At 39.0% G+C, this 24217-nt stretch overlaps 1 protein-coding gene across 4 annotated transcripts; it reads left to right on the forward strand.

Annotated features, from left to right (window-relative positions):
- Window positions 1-291: 291 nt before the first annotated feature.
- LOC111238928 (patatin-like phospholipase domain-containing protein 7) lies at window positions 292-23909 on the forward strand. Of its 4 annotated transcripts, XM_022768653.1 has the most exons (37): window positions 292-376; window positions 704-749; window positions 853-889; window positions 1008-1082; window positions 2058-2145; window positions 2333-2415; window positions 2560-2660; window positions 2779-2919; window positions 3003-3162; window positions 3382-3462; window positions 4234-4362; window positions 4552-4632; window positions 5576-5705; window positions 5816-5893; window positions 6031-6107; window positions 6256-6411; window positions 6626-6703; window positions 7262-7467; window positions 7608-7739; window positions 7956-8079; window positions 9513-9626; window positions 9955-10021; window positions 10209-10358; window positions 10720-10783; window positions 11047-11215; window positions 12851-13033; window positions 13268-13386; window positions 13626-13782; window positions 15063-15179; window positions 15389-15458; window positions 15866-15982; window positions 16154-16302; window positions 16449-16601; window positions 16819-16935; window positions 19309-19393; window positions 19919-20034; window positions 20669-23909. In XM_022768653.1, coding segments are annotated over exons 2-37 (4059 nt in total). In that variant the 5' UTR covers window positions 292-376; window positions 704-747; the 3' UTR covers window positions 20822-23909. The 4 variants fall into 4 exon arrangements, with proteins under 4 accessions (XP_022624374.1, XP_022624372.1, XP_022624373.1 ...); XM_022768651.1 differs by lacking the exon at window positions 704-749 and having other exon boundaries at window positions 312-376; XM_022768652.1 differs by lacking the exon at window positions 704-749 and having other exon boundaries at window positions 312-376; window positions 5816-5887.
- Window positions 23910-24217: the final 308 nt, after the last annotated feature.

Genomic DNA, 24217 nt, shown 5'->3' on the forward strand with positions numbered 1-24217 from the left:
AAGTTTTATTATAACAGTGCTTACAGTAAATGATATGGTCTCGCTGTGCTACTGACCAAACACCGTTAAAAGCCTTATTTGCTTTATTAAAACGTTAAGGTGCAGAAGATCCTTGTAAGGAGATCCCTTTCTTTGAATGTTGTAAACAGGAAGAATATAATCTGCCTGATCCGTTCCTGATTGGTCGTGTGCTGTGAGTGGTACCAAGGCAACGGCAGACATCCAAGACGCTATTGGTGGACTTGGAATCATAGGTGGGGCTAAGCAAGTGATCACATAGGCTACTGAAAACTTTGTTAGCTACCTGCTAACTTCGCTTGATCGTATGTTTGGAAATGTTACTGGCTTGAAGCAGCGCGAAGGAAATGCCTAAAAAGTAAGCCTGGTGTTTTCTGTGCAGTGAGTACAGCACAGTTGACTTTGGTTATTCATAATAACTGGTAAGACGGCTAACCTCAGTCAGCCAGCTGCTAGCTAATGTTATTTAAGCTAATATTAAGGAATAGCTAACGTTGGGAAAATATTAAATAATCCACTTGAAATCAACATGAACCGTCAGTTAATGTGTTGTTTGTTAATTATGCTAGCTTGTCTTTGACTTGTTATGTCATTATGTTAAATTTAAATGAAGACACGAAGCTATTAGATGAGGATGGATGTCGGAATTCTGCTAAGTTACAAATCCATGTTCTCCTTTTCACAGTTCCCCCTTTTTCCAACAACTTGTGACTTGGCCCCCACGATAAAATGTAACCTTCTCACATATACCGCTACTGTCTGTGCGATTCTATCCAAACGTCGCCTCATATGTGGGTTACAGGCGTAGCGTTTATAAACATTGTTGTCTTCCAGGATGGAGTGCCTCGCAGAGGATAATGGAGACAGTTCCGTAAGCACCATAGTTTCTTTTAAAACATATGTGAAACAACAGAACTAGCAGCTGTGACTTTGTTTGAATAGCCAGTTGAGTCAGTCAGACTCTGTGCTAACCTAACATGTGTTTTTAGGTGCTGCTGAACAGCAAAAATCACATCACAGCACGGGTGCAACAGTTTGTGGAGGAGAGGATGCAGACCACCATGGTATGAAATAACAGTCATGGACAGCCTATACTTTTAACAAGCTGAATTGGCAGATTGGGAGACTTTCCGTTGAGTTTGGCTGAGTTTGACTTTGATTAGTTTGGTGCGATTTGGGCCGTTTTCACTTTCAATGAAAGTTATGATATAATCCAACATTTAGCCCCCTCCACTCATCTGATTAGTATGATTGACAGGGCACTCAGTTCAGTAGGCATGGCTCAACTGGTAATGATGACTGATGACCGTCAAGACCAAATTTCATTTTAGTTTACTATAATTATGTTCAAACTTTTCCTATTCAAAATTTTCTTTGTCAAATATGAGATAAAAGAGTTGTATCTGTTCATATACAAGAAGTGAGGACTTTGAACCTCAAATATAAAGTTATCCCAAAGTCAAAAAACTTGTGCTATGTCACATGGCCGTAAAACATTGTGTTTTCAGTATCTGCTATTAATTATTATAGTATACAGTTATTACCAGTTAGTACACAAGAAATCACTATCATTCTGTACCATGTACTTAAAATCCCTATGTTAATGCCAATTAATAGTTACAAAAGTGCAAAGTGTTTTACCAAAGATCTAATATTTACTTGTTCTGTTCTATTTATTTGTTCATGTCTCGGTTCTTTGTTTGACTGTTCACAATGTGTTGTTTTTTTCCCAGCAGTGAGCAGCTCCATTTCCTTTGCATATTTCAATGTAGAGCAATATTGCACATCAACAACACACTTACATCTAGCTTGTTTTAGTATACTGTGAATTTATTTGATCACTTTTCCATTTTGAACACACTACATTTTCAAAACCTGTGTCGAATAAGTATGTAGTATAAAACAAGGATACAACTTTGGACATTGAAGGATAATGTTACTAAACCTGCAGTTCAAATGTCCTTCACTGTGTACAACTAGACTGCAATGCCTTCTCATGTTACCATACTATCGTTGCAATGCTCTTGTCTGTCTTCCAGCTCACCGGTGTACTGATTGGAGCTGCAGTTGCAGTCTCGCTGATTGGCATTGTGGTCCTGTTCCTTTACAGGAGATTCAAGCTTGCTCGTAAGTTATCCAACCTCTTCCTGAACTTTGTATTTATTGTAATGCTAAAATATTTATTTCATTTGTTTCTTGTGTACCTCAAATGTTAAGGCTCTTTAGGGAAATGTATATGTAGCCTCTTCAATTTTCCACAGAATGTGGTTTTAACATGACTTTATCTGCATTTTGTTTTTGATTGCATAACAAGGTGAACAACAGCCTGGTGTACCTCACTATCGCTTCAGAAAAAGAGATAAAGTGCTCTTCTATGGAAGGAAGATAATGCGAAAGGTTTTCTCTATTTCCATTTCTGTCTCACACTCACACACAAACATGTACAGTCAGGTACATTCATCTTTATACAAAATGTCTTTGTCTGCCATAACAAAAAAACCCAGCCATTTTTTAAATCTTGTCTGCGTTCTTATTTTTAAGGTCCAAACGCTGTCCTCGATTCCTCCCCCAACTTCCACCTCAGTATCAAAACAACCACAGCGCATCCGCAAAAGGACCAAAGTTCTGAGCATAGCTCGCAAGTATGCATTACTAATACTTGTTTTTTTTTGTTTGTTTGTTTTTTTTTACGCATGTAAGTGAGTTGAGCATATTGATTTGTTGGAATTTGTTTAATAATTTTTCTGTTCTTCTCAACAGAATCCTTAGGATCCGTAAAGACCCTCCCACCCTGCAGCCCAAGGAACCCCCTCCCTCGCTGCTGGAGGCTGATCTAACAGAGTTTGATGTGCAGAGCTCAAACCTGCCTTCTGAGGTCCTCTACATGCTGAAGAATGTCAGGTAGACAAATAAACAACTTTTGTACAGATTTCGCCTCTTCCATTGTTTTGTTCTTCTAATCTTTGTTCTGCAACTTTCTGTAGGGTCTTGGGTCATTTTGAGAAGCCCTTGTTCCTGGAGCTGTGTCGCCACATGGTGTTTATTGAGCTGCAGGAGGGCGAAGGTCTGTTCAGACCAGGAGATGATGATGATAGCATCTATGTGGTCCAGGATGGACGACTCGAGCTGTGTATCCAGGAGAACGTATGTGGATAACATGACGATTTTCAGTTGACTTCTCAAGCTAAATTTATTTATTTCTGTCAAATAGCCGTTTTTGTGCACTTTTACATTCCTTGGGTAACTCACCAATGATATTAAACGCAGCCGTTTGTTGATGCACAAAAATATCGAATAGAAAAGTTTTAAAATTGCTTCTACAAGGCTCTTGTTTTCCTGTCTTTTTTATTTTTATTTTTTTAGGATGGCACAGAACCACTGGTGAAGGATGTGCACCCAGGAGACAGCGTCCACAGCCTGCTCAGTATTCTGGACATCATCACTGTGAGCTCCTTATTTCTCAATCTTCACATCTGACTACCTTCCACTGCCTCTGTCCTCTTTTGCACTCTGTTCTGTCTGTGTCTCCAGCCAGGCTCCTCTCCACTGTTCATATTTCCATTCAAGCATCTCATTTAGAGGCAATTCTTTTTGTACTTCCTGTTAAACTCAATTTGTTTATCTATTACCCTCATACCCTCATATTTTGCTCAGGGCATGTTTTGTTTTGTTTCAATTTCCTGTCATATCGTCCTTTGCTCATCCATTCATATGAAACTTCTTTACTTAAAGCTGCATTTAGGGTTCGCCTGATGGTCAGGAACATGTATTTAATTAGTCCTCACCTTGAATAATTTGTATCTTTTTCAGACACTCGTATTGCTATTGCTCAGATCAGATTACATTTAACACTAACCCATTAATTCAAACTGTGAAAATTCAGAAATATAAAGAAATCTAAGCATAGAAAAACTATTACAGATTTTTAACACTAATCACAACATGAAGTGTTGTGATGTCTTGTCACTTTTACCAGCATGTTAAGGCAGTAGCATACTTTTATGTACATTTAATCTTGATGCAGGTTCAAAATGCTGCAAGCACTAAGTACAAGTTCATATACAGTTATAAAATTGAGAGGTAAAAATGCCTTCGTCCTGTTAATTACTCCATGGACAATTCTAATGAGGTGGCCATCAACACTGAGGTCAGAGGTGAGGTTTTAGTGCACTCTGTCTTTGCTTGTTTTGTAACAGTTCTTTTTGCCTTTGCCAGGGTTATCCAGCTCCATATAAGACTGTATTGGCACGGGCTGCAACTCGCTCCACCATATTACGTTTACCTGCATCAGCCTTTGAGTCTGTATTTAAGAAATACCCAGAGACGCTTGTGCGCGTCATTCAGGTAACAGATTGCCTAACAACAAATAACCAGTATGTTGCTTTTTGTTTTTCCTTGAGAAAATATTCCTCCCCCTGGAACACATCACAAAATAAATACAATAATTTTGATCTTATTTGGATGTCACTTCAATCTGATGTAGAATATGTTCTGCTCTGTTTACCTCAGTATTTGATTTGGTGTGTGTTACAGATAATCATGGTTCGCCTCCAAAGAGTCACCTTCTTGGCATTACATAACTATCTGGGCCTAACAACTGAGCTCTTCAATCCGGTAGGAGGGAAATTAATTAGTACACACTTATTTGTGTGTATACACACACAGTCACACAGAGGCTTACATTGAATACCCAAGCAGCAGTGGTTATAAATTTGTACATAAACAAGCACAGAAAGGCGCGCGCACACACTGGGTCACACATGCCAGCTAATTTCACAGAACATTAAGCACAGTATCATAACTTCCAGTCCTTCATAAGACTGAAATGAAAATGAATAAAAATGATTACAACCCCTCCACAGAAACAGGGAGACCAGCAGCCTTGAAACCTGGCTTGGCTCCGACTTAATGATCACCAAAAATATTTTTTACTGTTGTCCTTTTTGGGGGAAATATGTGGAAAAGCATTCACTTTCTTACGTTTTGAAGTTTAAAAAAAAAAAAAATTAATATTGATGTAGAAATGATAAGTTTCCAAATCCTCAAATAACTAATAAGAAAAGTTAATCTGAAAGTGACACCATCTTCCAGAGGATCTCACAGATTGGATATTTTGAGCAAAACTGATATCGCTTGGAAAACTAGTATTTGGATTTTCTTACTGTGTGTGATGGTCTGAACTGTGGATGTTCAGAAACCGCTTTCACACCAAAACTGGGCCACTTAGTGTCTGTTGAACATTCTTTCGAGAAGCTGTTTTACATTCATTTTTAATAGCTGAGTCTCGCTGCATTCTGCTTATTTTATTATTTTTTGAAATTGAAATCAAACCACCTACAATATCAGTGGTTGTTACTGTGCTTTACCCACACTTATTTTTTTTTTTATAGAAATTTGTAATTTGCTCTTAACCCAGTGATGATCTATATATGTCAGTTTCCCTTTGCTTCAGTTCTGTTTTGATTTAACATTTTTAGGGTTACTGAAATTTGACTGTAGACCTGACTAACTAAAATGTGGACTGGTAACTGATTCTGTTTTGTTTGCTAATTGACAGGACAGCCAGGCGGTGCCCTTGTCCAATATAAACAGTGTTATGGGAGAGGCAAATTCTGGGAAGACAACTCGTCGTCTGCATTTCCAGGACGAATTATCTGGTGGGGCCACAGAGAGCCCTGCAGAGACAGGTCATATAGTCACACAGATATAATTACAAACATACGCCTTACACACAGTTAAAATTTTTGTGTTGTCCTGAGACTGATCGAGTGCTGGCACTTCACTTTACATTATACAGATAGTGTAAAGGACAGCCCTCCAAACAGCTACAGGAAGCTACGTTCCGTCTCGATGCCCACCGACTGCACAGGTGGGGGTCAGTGTCTCGAGCAGAAGCGATCCCAAATGCCATATGCCTGTATTAATTTCCTGCACAGACTTATCACTGAACTGAACGCAAGGACACACACATACTGATGAGCGTACTTAAACTCATAATCCTCCTCCTTACAGGTAATGACCTCAACATGGCTTGTGAACGAGCTCGGGTGACTATAGACGAGGCTCCATCCAGTCCTGTCATTCAAAAAGTAAGACTTCCCTGCCATGTCATCCTGTTACTTTGCACCAGATGTTGGCTATGTAGATGTAACACCATATCCCAGCATCCACCGCATCTGACGCTACTGCTTGTGTCGTTCGTCTTTATTAGTCACTCTCGTATGTCTGTGTCTCTAGTCCAGTCTGAAGAAGAGTGTGACAATGCTGCACACACCCTCTGAAGTGTTTCACTACACGGACAGTGGAGGGCACTCTGATGCCATCCACCTCAGTAAGAGCGGCACAATCTTCCAGGCTGCAAAGAAGGACCTGCTGGGAATCATCCAGCTGCAGGTGGGAGGTTTATCACACAAAATTAACATCAACTGGTATAAATATGTCAGGGATTACATCATTTCAAAACAAAGCAAATAATACTTTTGCTTTTACTGCATGCTGTGTAATGTGACACATTTTATAGGAAATTCCTACAGCAGGTATACATCAGGACAGCTCAGTGTCTTTTTTGATGTTATAATAAACAGATATTCTGGCTGTTTTTTTGCAGGATCCAACTCTGCTTGAGGGTAGAGTGACACTCCATCACGTCAAAGCTGGTTCTGTGGTGGCTCGTCAGGGAGACCAGGTCAGAACAACAACTTGAAAAGCAGTTCAGTTTCAGGATATTAAAGATTTAATGTAAGGGTTTTCCATTTTCACTCATGATAGATTGATATTATTTAGAGCTGTGGTTCTTATAATTGTCTCCCCTGAAGGGTATAGAGGCATTGCAGGGGCAGTAATGCCTGACTAGGTTCACTGGAAGAACCTTGTGTCTTTTATGTATTTATTGTATTTTTGCACACTTGTTAGACTTAATTTGGCAACATGAAAAAGTAGATAATTATTGCCCCAAATTACATGCTTAAAGGTCTCTGCAGAAATTCAATATTATTTTTTATTTTCTCCATGTAAGTCTGGTGTGATAAAATTCTCATATCAAGATATTGCTCTTCACAGTTCTCATATCTAAATGAGATATTAGAAAAGTAAAGCTAATGCTGTCATAATTATTGTGAAATTAATTTTTGATTAGATGACTAATCAAGGTGTCCTATTAGCACACCTGTGCCGAGTCTTGGCATTCACCGTCAGACTTTTAAATCTTTGCTCTCTTTTGCTCTTTCTCCTCTTGATGCTTTAGGAGGTGAGCATCCAGTTTGTGATTTCTGGACTCCTCCACGTTTACCAGCGGATGATTGACCGAGAAGAAGAGACGCGGCTGTTCGTGACGCACCCCGGAGAGCTTGTTGGTCAACTGGCTGTCCTGACCGGAGAGCCCCTCATATTCACTGTCCGAGCCCAGCGAGACTGCAGCTTCCTCTCCATTTCCAAAACCCATTTCTATGAGTCAGTCATGTTGACATATACGTGCACCCTCATCCATGCAAAATACTATATTCATACTTGCACCTAACGACAACCCTTAAAAGAGCAGTGAGAATGTTTTTTTTAGTTTTCTTTTCTATTGACATTTGTCTCTTCCTCAGGATAATGCGCGTGGAGCCAAAAGTTGTGCTGAATGTCGCTCACACAGTGGTGAGGAGGATGTCTTCTTTTGTCAGACAGATAGACTTTGCTCTTGACTGGATGGCCGTGGAAGCTGGCAGGGCCGTCTACAGGTATTTTACTGATGGCTTTGTGTATTTTGAAAAAAGGTTTTTTTTTAGAAAACAAGACCAACACTACAAGGACTTCTGCATTCAAGTGGGAGCACACAGTATTTTTTAGATCCTTTCCAAACAAGTCAACAGTGGTGGCAACTAAAACTCTTAAATTTCGTTCTGGATCACAAACTTGTTTACAGACGTGCATGAATTTATCTGTATATTTTGCAGGCAGGGAGAGAAATCAGACAGTACTTTCATAGTGCTGAGTGGTCGACTGCGCTCTGTAATCATGAAGGAGGATGGCAAGAAGGAGCTGATAGGAGAGTATGGACGCGGTGACCTGATTGGAGTGGTAAGGACCATGATAGCAAGGGAGAAGATGGATATTGGACAGTGGGTGAAAAACTATGAATATCTAGTGTGTGTGTGCTATGTTGATATTGTTTTCAATTCTAGTATCTTCATAAATATTAATGACCGTAGATCAGCATAAACAGTGTTTTCTGTGTTTTTCTTCAAGATCTATCAAAAATGTGCATATTTGAATATGCATCACGGAAGATCATTTAATTAACAGTAGTTAATCATCACAGTCATAGCATATTCAGTGTGGGTACATACTGTTGACAAAACACAGGCTGCCGGTGTGTGCATGGCCATAAGACTACCACCACTGGCAGTAAATAAAACAAATCTTATGAAGTACATGTTAGGAATATGTAGGATAAAAATGTAACTCGCCACTAGTTGTAAGCCATCTGAAATGGCATTTAACTAAAGATAATGAAGATAACACTTAATCTGTATCATCTTTACATACTGTACTTGCAGATGAATAGGGAAAAAGAGTGAACAACATGTTTTCACTCAGAAAATTAACCCCCTAAATTTGAACTTAAACATTACAGTTTACATCTGCTTTTATTCATTTATTCAGAATACATAATTAAAAAACACTCTCAGGCTCTTTTTGAGACAACTCCAAACACATTTAGACAGATGTTTGCACAAACATCAGTAGTCAGTCTTCCGGAGGGAATGTGGGGGTGCACAAAAAAGTTGTCTAGTCATTTCTCATCTTGTTTGTTTTGATTAAATCTTTGTAAGAAGAAATTCTGTATCCTGTTAAAATATCCAGCATATCAATACATTTACCAAGCATATAAGATGTGTCAATATACATTTCCCAATGCTGGTCCTCAATCAGTTATAGATACTTCTTTGAATACTAATGGATACTAGTGCCAATATTGATAAACTATGTAAAGTTACTGTTGCACTTTACTCACTTTCTCATTGGCTTTTGTGGCTGGTCTCTGCCACAATGCTTCTAATAAAACCTGGGTTGATAGGTACTATGGTTACTGTTACCTGGAGCGGGGAAGCTGTCGATGAAGCTTCTGTGATGGTGAGAATAAGATTTTTAGAGAGATGGCTAACATTCAGAGACATATTTAGCACTTCTGTGCTGACGTCAGGTCTGGATGATGAGATGGAGAGATCTTATTTATAGCTTCTTCTTTTTTTTTTCTTACATGAAGTTAACTGAAATTTTACAAGTGACAGTACAAGGCTCAGCGGTCGAGGACAATTATAACTTAACACTGACTTAAATCTAAAATTACATTACAAATTATTATTCTGCAAATTATTTGTATCTATTATTTATTTAGATTATAATGTGTTGTAATGTTTAGGAGTGATTCAGATTTCTTTTTACTTGGGACCAACCTTTTTGTTTTCTGACCAAGCTAACAATGTGATGTGGCTTTTGTTTTTCTGCAGGTGGAGGCCCTGACCCATCAGAACAGAGCCACCACGGTGCACGCTGTACGAGACTCTGAGATGGCCAAGCTACCAGAAGGAGCTCTCAGCTCCATCAAGAGGAAGTTCCCACAGGTAGGGTGAACCTCAAGTGTTAAATTAAATTCAGCAAATGTGAAAAAACTATTTATTTCTCCCGAATAGACATCTAGGAAAACAAATGAAATTGATTGCTTTAAAAATGAGTTGATTGAGCTTTGCCTTGAACAATGGGCAGTATGAATAATTAAACTTCAGATAGACAATAATGTGGGTAAAGGGTTCCCAAAATTATTTCCATTTGTCTTCAACATTTGGATTAAAATCAAGATTAATTTGCTGTACCTAAATTACATGTTAAAGGAAGAATTGCTGTACTGCTTGATGATTAACACAGAGCTGCTAAAATGTTTGTGCATCTCAGGTTGTCACCAGGTTGATCCACTTACTAGGACAGAAGATACTCCAGCAGGTCAATGGTCCTCTGACAGGTGTGTGCGTCTGTGTGTGCAATGTTGTCTATAATGTTTGGTTTTGGCTTATCTTGTTGCAACACATCTGTGCACACGCTGTGTCTCGCCAACACTTCGGGTAACTTAGGGTTGTCCCACTGGTTTTGGTGTTTAACACCACTTACTGTTGAGGGAGAGGTTTACTAATTTGTGCTTCATTCCCCAGCTCGCAGTTTAGCCCGCCACACTCCAGGCAGTAAATGGGATGCAGGGAACCAAGCCTCCAACCTCTCCACTGTGACGGTCCTGCCTGTATCAGAGGAGGTACCTCTCACTGCCTTCACCCTGGAGCTGCAGCATGCACTTATCGCAATAGGTAAAAACAAAATAAAAATAAAAAAACAGGTACTAAAATTCATCAGGCCATCCTATATTAAAAGGTACTCCATGCTATGACATCACTGCTATGGCTCTTCCCAACAGAAGATTTTACATGTCCTTTACTTCAGTCCCTAAATTGAACTGGGACTGATCCCTCGGGACAGTTCCTTTCTGCTGACTATAAAGCTGTGTGTGCTTTGGGTCAAGTAAGACAATACGGGTTAATTAACAGTGAATTAAGGAATTAGGTTTTCAAAACAATGAGCAGTCTTTCAGGAGTGACTGTAAGAGGGGTGATGTTAGACATGTCGCCTGTCTTACCTCAAAGGGAAACTGATATGATCTTTCACATACAGGCCCCACTCTTTTGCTGACCAGTGATATTATCAAACAGCGACTTGGAGCTGCAGCGCTAGACAGGTATGTTTTGTGGCAGAAGTTCTCTTCAGCACACACCAAATAAATTATATAAGTAGTAGTCTTCAACAAACATTTGAACATCTAATATTTTCCTCTGTCCTACTGCTGTTTGGTCCATTTTATTTTTTCTTTGGGCTTTCTCTCTTTCTGACTCATTAAATTCAGTTCAAGTATGCTTTATTGGCACAACAGGAAAATGGATCTACTATGTGCTGCCAGCCAGGCAATGCCGCCAGTCATTAATGGAATCCCTTTCTCTTCAGTGTCCATGAGTACCGTCTGTCCAGCTGGCTGGGCCAACAGGAGGACATCCATCGCATCGTTCTTTACCAGACAGACTACACACTGACCCCGTGGACACAGCGGTGCATCCGTCAGGCCGACTGCATTATCATCGTGGGACTAGGGGAGCAGGACCCTGCCGTTGGGGAGGTGAGGTGTTAGGGGCGGGTGAGAGGAGACGGTATATTTGAATTAATTACAAACTTAGCTATTTATAATTAGCTTTAGAAGTCCAGCCTTTGTTAGGGCTGCAACTAATGATTTGACTGGAACTGTACATATATATTTTTACTTTAATTTTCATTATCTGAAACTGCTGGGGACTGTGGCTTTTAGTCAACACTCCACAAACAGACGTAAATGCTGTAACTGTTTAGGACTTTTTCAGTGTCAGATTTGAAGATAGTGAGTATTAAATGCAGCAAGACAGTGTACAAATAAACTATAATACCCATGTTTGTCATATTGAAGGAACATGTCACCCAGTGCAACAATGTGAATCACTGATGTGTTTTTAATTGTTTTAGTACAATTGAGTCTGTGACACAGAGCATCAAGCCACAGGCTTTGGATACACAGACAATAATTGCTAGAATAATCAATTCAGTATTGATTTTGATCTTTTCATGGGATTTGTTGACTACAAGGAAAATGTGAATATCACTAGACATACTCTTTTAATTATACTTAAAAGTATCACCTTATTTGGAATTTTCTCTCCAGAAAAATCATCACACCAATTATTTTGAACTGAGCTCTTGTTCACTCTGCACACTGCAAGAGTGTTATCAGGCAGGAATCTTGGTAGAGCAGTTCTCTGTCTGATGTGATATTAAGGTCAGTTCTGATCATTTTCCCCTTGAATAATGGTTATACCCAGCGGTTTAACCAATATAATGGTCAAACAGGATGTGAATGGTTTGTATTTGACCTTTGGGCATGGGAGAAATGAGCAAAGGGTGGATGGATGTTGTGAAAGAGTGGCGGTTTGCGAAAGACAGGAAGTTCACATCCAGTGAAGGAGAAGTAATTGCCTTCATGAAGAAAATGGTCATAGAGAAAAGAAAGGAATATATGCCTGTTTAACAGGAGATGGTGGGAGAAATGAAAAGGGGGATCAATATTTGCCCAGGCAAAGAATGAGTTATTGCTCTTGGTTGATTTTATCTTTCAGGGCACATACATACACACACCCTCTCACCTTGCACATACTCTAGACCTTTAGCAGAGGGCCCATTGACTGTGTGGCAGATTTGACCTTGCTCTCAGACTATTTAGCCTTTTTTTTTATTTTTTTATTAGACTGCTCATTCAGGGGCGTCATATAATAAAATGCCTCAGCTGGGAAATTGCACTTGAAAAAATGTGAATGAAATACATAAAAATGTATTTAAAAAATCCACCTCTCAAATAACCATTTTGCTCTTATTGCTCAGCCTGCTACTTATAAACCTCAAATATAAATATAAATACAATGTAGCTGCTGTTCACATAAAATGGTAAATTCCAAAATAACAGTCCTGGAATTGAACCTGGATTTATCCCTGAAAAGACACCTGAGATTATTCCCAAACATAAATATGGAATTGGAGTCGCATACCTGTACAAGTGCTGCTATTGTGCACTCTCAAGTCTATGTGAGTAATGAGTTTGCAGTATTTTTCAGGGCTAGTGTTAAAAATTCTCTTTATTCCATCCGTGCAAGCACTGCACAAGAGGCACTCTGAAAACAGTGAGGAGGATAAAATGTTCTCAAATATCTGTCCTCGATGGCTCCCCCTCTAGCTGGAGCGCATGTTGGAAGGAAGTGCAGTGCGCGCCCAGAAGCAGCTGGTGCTGTTGCACAGAGAAGACGGTCCCCCACCCAAAGGAACTGTGGACTGGCTGAACATGCGAAGCTGGATCTCCAGACACCTGCACCTCTCCTGTCCCCGAAGGGTCTTCTCTAAGAGGAGCCTGCCCAAACTGGTAGGAATGGGAAACATGGCCAGATTGTTGTTTTTATTTCTCATTTGCAGATCAAAGCAATTTACTTTGTTCCCTTCTGGGTGTTCCCCTCTTAGCCTCTCCATTTAGTATTTCCTCATGATCTCTTATATCTTATTCAGCGTCTTCATATTTTTTGGTCATCCAATTTATTCCTTGCCAGTCTCTCATTTCCTTCTTTCTACTTTTATTACAGTCATTTCCCTTCTTTTTCAGTTGGAGTTGTATCAACGTGTGTTTGAGAAGCCAGCAGACCGCCACTCTGACTTCTCCCGCCTGGCTCGAGTCCTCACGGGGAATGCTATTGCCCTTATCCTGGGAGGAGGAGGGGCCAGGTAACGTTCCGGCCACTGTTTGTGTTCGTTTCTAAATTCATATTAGAGTAAACTGTAATCTAGGACAAGAAATTATATATATAATTTGAAATATGATACCTTCTTGGCCTAATGGATTTTATAACTATCAGAGGCTCAAAGTGTCACCACAGAGATTTTTGGTTCTTAATCTCATTGCTGGCTGCATAGTTAAATTTCCCTCTGTCCCTCCATGTTAATTTCTCCACCCTCCTGTTCAGGGGTTGTTCCCAGGTGGGGATAATGCGAGCTCTCTGCGAGTCCGGCATCCCTGTGGACCTCATTGGAGGCACTTCTATTGGTTCCCTGATGGGGGCACTGTATGCTGAAGACCGCAGCCACAGCCGCATGAGGATGAGGGCCAGAGAATGGGCAATGGTAAGAGTCTTGTAATAAACACAAATATTAAGAGCCAAATATAAGAGCTGATGATAGTTTGATCTGCATCACAAATTGTATCTCACTTATCCTCAAGTCCTCTCTCCAACTCCGTATTTTTTTTAAATTTTTTTTTAGGGGGGTGGGGTTTATTCTTTCTTTATTAGTCAGCGCACAATATAGTTGTGACAGGAAATTAGTGTAGAAAAATGGGAGCTCAGTCAAATGCTACATGACCTTGATATGACATCTTTAGGATGTTACATAACATCATGCAGCTGTGTACAGCTTGGCCAGATGACCAAAAGGCATTTTATCCCTACATGGCACATGTAGGAGAACATCCCTACATCCCTACATCCCTACATTTCTAATTAAATGTAAAAATCCATCCAAAAAATTGTGACAAAATGGTTTGAATGGGATCATTTAGTAGATGAAAAGTGTTGTGTTACTCCATATGACCGATTGTCTCTTGGAAAAAGGAATATTTTCAAGCAGTTTCAATTTTCTGGTTTTCGACTTTCCACAATGAGTTTGTCTTTGAGAAGGTGATTCTTTCTAGCAGAAAATGATTTAATTCTAATGTAGTTTAGACCTTAATTCTGCGATCTGTAGTCGGGGTCTGTAATTAACCATGCTGTGCCGCTTAACCATCAAAAGTAATGAGTTTGTGTTGTACTGACAGCTCTGGATGGCTTTCACATTAAACTCATGACCAGAGTTGTGATATGAAATTCATCCTCAGGTTTTTAATACTGTGACCATCCATGATGGCTAATTTGAGACACCTGCTCTGTCTGCAGGCAGAGCATGTGGTAGGATTTATCCTCCCACAGTGTATCCAGCCCCTCCTGCTCTGGCTCTGTCCTTGGTTCTGAACCTTCCCTGTAGAAGCAGCTGGCTGGCTCACTGCTCCTTTAGTATCAAATTAAAGGAACCACTGTTGCAAGAAAAAAGAGTTTATCCTTATCAAAGTCACATGAATTAAGTCAGAACAGAATACGCTGATCTGTTGAAATAATCATGCTTGTTATTGAATTTATTTTTAGGAAAATTTATTAAGTGAAGCAGGTGAACACACAAGGATGTGTGGAAAAAAAACTCACACAGCCCCCACAAAAACATTAAATCAAAGTCCAGCAGATCTTCTTTTGCATAAAATTAAATTCAAATTTTGATGGATTAATTCTGCTTTGTACTTGAGGAAATGGTACATCTCGCAGCTGTGTGGAGTAGAGAAACCACTTGACCTTTCTTTTCTCTGCCTCTCCCTTCAGGAAATGACATCGGTGTTTAAGAAGGTTCTGGATTTGACGTACCCAGTCACCTCCATGTTTTCTGGTGCTGCCTTCAACTCCGGCATCAGCAATGTCTTCAAGAGTAAACAGATTGAGGTGGGTGAAATGAGGTTACCAAAGACCCAACAGAATCACAACGCAAATGGCGACTAAAGAAGAGAGCGCAGAGATTGAACAGATGGCACTGAATTAGTTTCAGCTGATTAAGCTGCAGAAAAATCTGGTTGTGGTGCTAGATAAGCAAATGTATCGTGAACTTACATGATTATGTTGATATGTTTCGATGTAACCTTTTGTGTATGAAGGACCTTTGGATCCCGTATTTCAATATCACGACTGACATCACCGCCTCGGCCATGAGAGTACACACTGATGGTAGGTACAGCGTTATATCCTTTTCCTTTTTTTAACTTTTAAAAGAATCATTTTGTTCTTGCTTGCTTAAAAGGTCAGTTCAACCAGTTTTTGGTCATAACTCAAGAACTCATTTGGTAATTGTGACAAAATTCAACACAAATGTCAAATAGTATAAAATGATGAAGTGATTACATTTTATATCCAAACGGTTGGCGGAGGTGTACAACCACAAGGCGGCAATTCTAGCTATTTGAGATATCTACCTATGAGAGATTTGCCACTACTGTCCTCATTGATGAACTGACCCTTTCATTAGTCTCATGCATTAGTTTAATTTTCTCTTGGTTCAGGTTGGTTGCTTTCAATTAAGTGCGTAGTGCTTAATAGGCATAAAACTTAAAAGAGTTGCCCGTTTGCTGTTTTAGGTTCTCTGTGGCGGTATGTTCGTGCCAGCATGTCTCTTTCTGGATATCTGCCTCCTCTCTGTGACCCCAAAGATGGACACCTACTGATGGACGGAGGCTACATCAATAACCTGCCTGGTTTGTTACACTCTTTTCACTTTTAGCACTTCATACCTCCCTTATCTGTGGTGAATTAGTTGGTTCATGTCATATTGTCAGTTTTACCACCCATACTTAATTGAGTTTTTTATTTTTCCTCACAAAACCTTATCCTTCCCCTGTCCAACCCCTTTTTCTGTCTCCTCCCAGCTGATGTGGCGCGCTCCATGGGGGCCAAAGTGGTGATAGCTATTGACGTGGGCAGCCGGGATGAAACCAACCTCACTAATTATGGCGACTCACTCTCAGGCTGGTGGCTGCTATGGAAACGCCTCAACCCCCTAGCTGAGAAAGTCAAGGTAATGGATTGATTAAAAATAAAGACGCAACATACTGTGCAAGGATGTGTTTTAAAAATAAATGAGTCCTTTGAATACCAATGAGGATATTATTGGAGGTGTTTTTTCAGTGATACATATGTTCAGCTCTACACTTGTGGTCTTAGGTGTTGAACATGGCAGAGATTCAGACTCGGCTGGCCTACGTGTGCTGTGTGAGGCAGTTGGAGTCTGTGAAGAACAGTGACTACTGCGAGTATATCAGACCTCCAATCGACAGATATCGCACGCTGGAGTTTGGCAAGTTCGATGAGATTGCTGTAAGTTTAAGAAACACTGTCTTCCTCTTCTTATGATTCTGATTTCTATTTTGTTTTCTCCTCAGCTGTCGGCTGTTTCTTCTGTTTCTTAACCCTTTGCTTTACCCCTACTTTGCATTATTGTAAAAATGTTGATTTCAGGAATAAATGTCAGACAAACTGAATCTGAAATAATTTATGTTCTACACTTTCTGGTGTGTTTGTCTGTGTGATGTAGGAGGTGGGATACCAGCATGGCAAGACTGTGTTTGACGTGTGGGGTCGCAGTGGAGTGGTGGAGAAAATGTTGAAGGACAGACACCAGGACTTCCACAACACCCAAAGCAAGAACAGCGTAAGGAGGAAGGGAGGGAAAACTACATGGGATAATATATGTAGAATGTGTGACAAGAAAGCCATTAGGAATAGTTACACGGAGCAACAACAGAGTCGGGACTTTATTTTCCTTTTCAGTTGCTATTTACTCTAAATTCTGTTAAAAACTTTGTCACTGTAAATCAGAATTTTTAATTTCACCAACGGAAATGCATCAAATGGTCATAACTGAAATATCATGTGTTTAGGGTTTAATGAAAGCTGTTTGAAAGGATCTAACCACAGGGTTGCAATTTAATAGTGAGTCATTACTGAACCTTTATCAGGATATAATTACAATTAGGTCATTTCTTATAGAAGCAAGTACTCACTCAGGCCTCAGCACAAAATACACATTTTTTATAGCCAAAGATTTTAAGTCAGAGCTAACATGGAAAATTTGTTTTGCATGGTTGCACATGTAGAGACAATGGAAATTAATAGAGCAAAATCACCGGTCTGCAACAGCATCCAGCCGAGCCAAAACAAGCAAGTTAAGCATTATAACAATATAAATCATAAAAATAAAAATAATAATAATAATAATAAACACCCTCACAGTGAATATTTAATTGCATACTAATAAATCCACTGTTAAATTGTAACACATTTCTATGCAACAAAAGTTATATCCTCACCAGAAGAGATTCTGTAGAACTTTAGATATACTATCAGTAAGAAGCCTTTTATTAGGTCTCACATCAACACAATAGTAAGTGTAAATCCCTCACAAAGTGAACAAAGCCATTAACAAGCAGAATCCACCAGGAAATTGTGGCTGAATTTGACAATAATTATTAATTATCTTTAAAAAAAAAAAAAGTCAGAAAGTCAAAGATAAGTTTAGTAATCATACGTGCTTAATGCAATATCAAATAGATGAGCTCACTTATCTAAAATGTCTGACAGTTAGCCATTAAAACCATCACATCTGCCAGACAAATGCCAGTTTCCTCAGTATCTGTCTTCTCATTTGCAGTCTCTGCATGTGTAATCGACCAAATGGTTATACAATATTGGTTGCATTTTCTCTCATTGTTATTGTTTCTACAATATATCCTAATTGTCTGCCGTAGTTCATTGATAACATCGTCATATTTTAAGCCTTGGGCTACACTGCCGTTAAAGTAATAACATTAAAACTATGAATCAGTCTGCTCTTGAAGTACAGAGAAATAGATTTACCGTGCACCAGATTTGTCCCCCAGCAATGTCGAAGAAAGAAAAAAAGACCAACTAAACAAGAGAAACGACTGACTAATGAAGAAAGATGAGATATTTACCCGTAATCTGAGCAACAACATGAGGGGGATGAAGGGAAGAATAGCAAGATTCATACTGAGAGGAATCATGATAGTAGCCCTAAAGAAACAAACCAACAAATTCACCTGAACAACAGTGGAGAGAAGAATAACAATGATGCTTAACACTGCTTTATAAATAAATCCAATTGTCATTCTTTAAAGCAATAGTCTTCCCACATTGGCAGTTAATGAGTGCCTTTCTTTTCATCTTCAGATGCTAGTGTGGGGTGCAACTCTCAGGGGAAATTCATCTCTTCCTGTGATGGATTTTACATAGCAATATATGTTCAGTAGAGTCGCACGAAATTCAGGACAAAAAAAAAAAAAAAAAAGACCCGTATCAGCAGCTAAAGATGCCATGGAAAAGTGATCAAATGATAAAATGTGACAAACAGTATCACTTTATTGGGTCCCTAAACAATAATTACATTTCTATATAATATACTCTAAAGGTGCATTTAAAGTAGAAAAACCAATCCAGCTCAGATCAGATGTGCTTGACAGAAAGAAAGTGAAAATAGAGGAAAAAAAAGATCAGCATCAGAGTCTGCATCACAACCTTCCCTAGTTTCCTTTTTGTTGTTTCCTATAGTGATTGCTATCATGTTTTACATTGTATAGAAGGTTCTCAGTCTGATGTTGTGGTGTGGTGTGGAGAGAAACTTTGGGGATTTTGTGTTTTTTTTTTTTTTTTTTTATCCCTTTAATGAAAAATAAGGACATTTTCACAATACAGTTCAAAGGTGTGGTACATCTGCAGAGTGTTGCTTGAAAGGAGACAAAAAGATTTCATCCAGATCAGCTCCCTCTCTCCTTCTCCTTAGTGAAACTGCTGGCTGCTATTTATGCTTTCATCAGTGTGCGCAGGCAGGAATACATTACAGCGCTTTAACAGATGAGGCGTTGACACCTGGCAGCTGGCGTAGCTAGAGCACAATTGGTTAGTTATCTTAGATTATAATTGCATGACATCAGAGTCCCTTTAACTGTTTGTTGGCTAAGTCTATGTTCAGCATTTTTTTAATGCGTGTATATGTTACTTCTGTCAGGTGGTGACATGTCCCAATGCTTCCTTCACTGACCTGGCAGAAATTGTGTCCCGCATCGAGCCTGTCAAACCTGCCCTGGTGGATGGTAAACCTTCCGACACACACTCCAACACTCTCACTTTCAGCCAAACCCACAAGCATTTTTTTTTGTGTTTGTACACACAGTGTCTGGGAGAAGGCATACTGTCACTGTTTCTCCTCCATGTTTGTCTTTCCAGTGCTTGCTCTTCTTTGTTTTTCGATGGGTTTTTGTTTTCCTGTCACACTCTATTAACAAATGAATCTGTTTCACATGGAAGAGGGGATGGATTGCTGCATCCCCACTGTAGCAGAAATTTTAGTATGTCAATTATGTGTGTTCACCGCACACATGCAGGTCGTAACATGCTGATGGAAAGTAGAGCCTGTGCAAATTTAACATTTTAAATTAAGCATTTGCAAACAAATGGAAACAATTAGCATATTTAAATTATATTTTATACCTGCTTTAAATTATGTTTTCCATCCATCCTCCTCTTTCTTCTTGCCACCTCTTCTACACTCCACGCACTCCTACTTATTCACCTACAATGTGCTTTGCCTCCTGTCGTCCACACCTTCCCTTCATCAGAGGAGTCAGACTACCAAACTGACTATGAAGAGGAGGCAGTGGAGAGCGCTCTGTCTGACATGGAGCTATACAATCGATATGGAGAGCACACTGAAGGGGAGGAGACTGCAGACACGGTGGGGACCTCTGGTTACACGTGTGGACACTATGGGATCTAATAATACATAAGATAACTTTAAGTTCTAGTTAAGAGTCAGGGCTCGAGAAAGATGTAGGGTTTTGACTTTGAGTCAAAAATGAAGGGATTTTCTGTATTTAGGCCAAAAATTTATTAAGCCTTGTGTACTCTTTTCCAAATCAGACAAAAAATAAAAAAACATAACACATTCTTAACTCAATTTCTTTCATAGCCGATAGTAACTATATATTTTCTTTCTCACAAAAAGAGGACGATTTGATCCAAAATTAAATCTGCATCACAGTCCATTAAACATTAAAGTCTACTGGAATCCCTGGGTTTCACCGGCAAGCACAGCTGTATTGTCTGTGTAACAGAACAGAGGTGTCATGTCTGATATAAATTAGATAAAATCTATAAAACTAAACTTTGCCAAAAAGAGGTGGAACTAATTCCAGCTGTTAAGACTGACAAAAACCGACACTGAGAGTGAGCCCTTCAGTAGAAGTCTTGTTATGCATTTCTGAGAAAGTTTTTCTTTATAATATGATTAAATGTGTAGAATATTATTTTGATGTCATTTTTAAGTCCTCATCTCTTAACTCATGCCTGACCTTGCGTCTGATTCTCAGGATGAGGAGCTGGAAGGGAGACGTGCTTACAATATTACCTCACTCACCAGGAGCCAAACTCAGTCCCCTGCCATCCCTGACACTCCACTGGACGTGCCGTCAAACCAGGAAGTCCTTTCTAAACAGTCGATTAAGCAAAGACTGGTCGAATAAACTGTGCCCAAACAATTAAACCTAACTGTCTTTGCCACATTTTACCTTCCAATCTTTCCCACGTTGACGCAAAACCTATTCCCTGCCCTGAGACTGTCAGACTAACCGGGATTACCATTTTGCCCCCTGTTACCTGGCCTCATTAGCTGTGTGGTTGATAACAACTTGACAGCCCCTTTAAACAATCTCCGTACAGGCATCACAACTCAGCTGCAAGTCCAATGCATTCCTAGTCTAAACAAGAGCAGCTGCAATCCCGGTTATTTCTCATATTGAGATGGTCAGCATTAGTTTCTGTAGCTTTACATGAATCACACCCGTCCAGTGGAAGATGATGAGAAAATAGAAGAGGTAAGGAGATTAGATCCATGAAATATATATCCCATGAAAACTATGACTCTTTGTTAATTATACCTGGAAAACAGTGTAATCAATTTTTATTTACAATCGTGAGGAGGGTAGAATATTAGACACCTCCTTAGAGTATAATGCAGTCCAGTACAACACATCACTGACTATGACCTCAATGGTAAAACATTATTGATGCTGTACCAAGGGTACATTAAAGGATAGGGTCAGATTTTTTAAAATTCACTACTTGCCTATATGCCTATATGAATGCTGAATGGTATTAGTTGCTGTAATCCTTCTTCTCCACCATGCTGGCAGCAAATGGATGCCTTTCTAGTATTGTGGGAGGGTAAATAGAGATTGAACTAAAAAGTTATTTGTTAACAGGCACGTGAACCCAGTGAACTGCATCTCGTAATATGCAACTCATGTCTTAACTGCCCTTGCAAAGTGCATAGTGATGGGGTGTGAAGAGGGCTATTTCATTCACCAAATGTGCCATAAAAAAAAAAGAAAAAAAAGTTAAAATGGCTTCAGCAGTCTGAGTTTGACAAATGAAGTGGGTATCTTCCAAGGGTAAAGTCTTCAGTACAAAATCCCCTCTTAGTGTCTTACTAAACAGCGTTTCATTGCCGAGCTAATTACAGCAACCGAAAACTCTGTGTATACAATAGGCATCTGAGTTTTGTACTGATGTGTAAAGGAAGACTGAAAAAATGAGAACCTATCCTCTAATGTATTGTATGCTCAATCTTTGTAATGATCCTCACCAACACTCACTTGGCAAATAACACTAATTTAAAAACAGAGGAGCGCAAAACAAGCAGCACACTCCACGGCCATGGCTGTCAGCACAGTTTTGTCATAGCCAGCGTGCCAGGGACATGGAGGGAAGTAATGATTGCGATCCACTTCAAAGCACTAGTTTCCCTCTTGGCTGATGAGAGCCCCCCTCCCCATCTGTTTTCTAGTTTGAATCTATCAGACACAGACTGAGCAGCAGACAGTGGGTGAACTCTGAAGCTCCGCTCATCTCAGTACAGTTTATGCACAGGGGCTATTTGCAGCAGCAGGGCCGTTCTTCACAGGAACATGATGAAACACAAATTATTTGGTTCATCAAGATGTCTTTGAGCTTTTTTCTTTCAAGTGATTTAGATCTACTTTTTTTGTTTTGACACTGCAAACAAAAAAGTTTTGTAGCATCTTGACATTGAGATGATTTGATTTTTTGTTCCATCCATATTTTATAGTTAAACAAGTGAATGATTGAATATTTTTCATATTTAAACCAAGAATGTATGCAGCCTAGATAAACCGTAGATCATTTTATGCACAAGTCACGACAGCTGGACAATCATTCCAGAAATGCAATGCAATGCACAATGAAACTAATAACTCGTTACATAACCTTGATGAACATGCTACTATACTATTTTTATAGAATTAACTTGATCTCAATCGTAACTACAGCTGTACTAATGATTAATGTGATGATTATTTTTGTAAGTTAACAGTAAATCTTTTAGTCTATAAAATGTTTAAAAATAATGAAAGACAGATATCACAATTTCAGTCCAAAACCCAAAGACATTCAGTTTCTTATAATGTTACGTTACATTTCTTTATATTACAAATGACATGTAGAGAAAAGGAAAAAATCTTCACATCCGAGAAGCTGGAACCGTCAAATGAAAAATGACTTAAATAATGAATTGATTTTCAAAATAGTTTGATTAGTTTTCTGTTGATCTACGCATTGTTTCAGCTTTAATCACAGTATTACCAGTCTGACCCTGAGCCTGACCAATACTGGATTTTAATGTTGATACCAATAAATACTTTTCAAAGTTTAAAAGTGAGATAACAGTATGTGGGCAGATATATGCGTATTTTAATGTAAATGCATAACAAAACATAATAAATGACTGAGAAAGACATTCAGCAGTGGAAAAATAATCTTGCTAGTGCTCTCTGGCAGACAAACAATATAATGGCGACATATTTTTGGCATTTCTGTACTGCAATTTACTAGTTACACACCAGCCGACACATACTGTAGAGCACGATACCAATACACCATGCAATAAGCTAATATCAGCTGCCCAACTAAATGGTCAAGCTCTAATTATCACTTCATCAATGCAACTTTCTAATACTTCTTTTTTCTTCCCACTTGATGTATCACCCTGTGAGCCTCACTGGCACCAGTATTTTCAAAGATCACAGCACATCACACAGTGCCTGCAGCATTACATGTGTAGAGAAACCCTGTGGTAAACATGGCGGAGCTTCCATATGTTGTTGGTGAAACGGAGTCTGGACGCAGAATGTGTGAGCAAAGTGGAGATAGGAAAGAGTTTGCTGTTTACCAATAAGGTGATGGTGTTTGCACTAGTGTTTGTTGTACTTTTGGGTGGTTTCCAAAAGCCGAGCACAATGAATTGATGTTGTCTGGCAGAATGAATGTTTCAGTACTTTATTTAATGGGACAAGGTGATGGATAACGTGCTTATGTAATGTGTGGAGCTTTGCCATGAAGTTAATGTAACAAAGCCTTAGATGACCCGTACGGAAAATCTACCACTCGTGCCCTCGTTTGACATTTGTTTTGATGATTAATATACAACGATGAAAGAAGTTTACCGATAAGCCTGTATTGTATGACATCAATTACTTATCTATATTTATGTTATTTGATAAATATTATTATTGATAATCAATTGTTACTAATAAACCACTGTTTATTATTGTACTTTGTGAGTCTTTTATTTTTTCATTTGCCTTCTGGCTTTGCAGAATAGAAATGTGACCATTTAAGGCTGCAAATAATGATTATTTTCATCCTTGATTAAACTGCCAATTATTTTTTCAATTAATCATCTGGTCCATATAATTAAATTAGTGAAAATTACCTTCACATTGTTTGTTTTGTCAGTCTTACATTTTCAAAAACGGCAAATTTTCACATTTGAGAAGCTGGAAACGACGAATATGAGATAAATGATTTGTCAGAATTGCTGCTGAGTAATTTTCTGTCAATCC

The sequence above is a fragment of the Seriola dumerili genome, unplaced genomic scaffold (assembly GCF_002260705.1).
Source record: "Seriola dumerili isolate Sdu_G_001 unplaced genomic scaffold, Sdu_1.0 BDQW01001815.1, whole genome shotgun sequence".
NCBI lineage: Eukaryota > Metazoa > Chordata > Actinopteri > Carangiformes > Carangidae > Seriola > Seriola dumerili.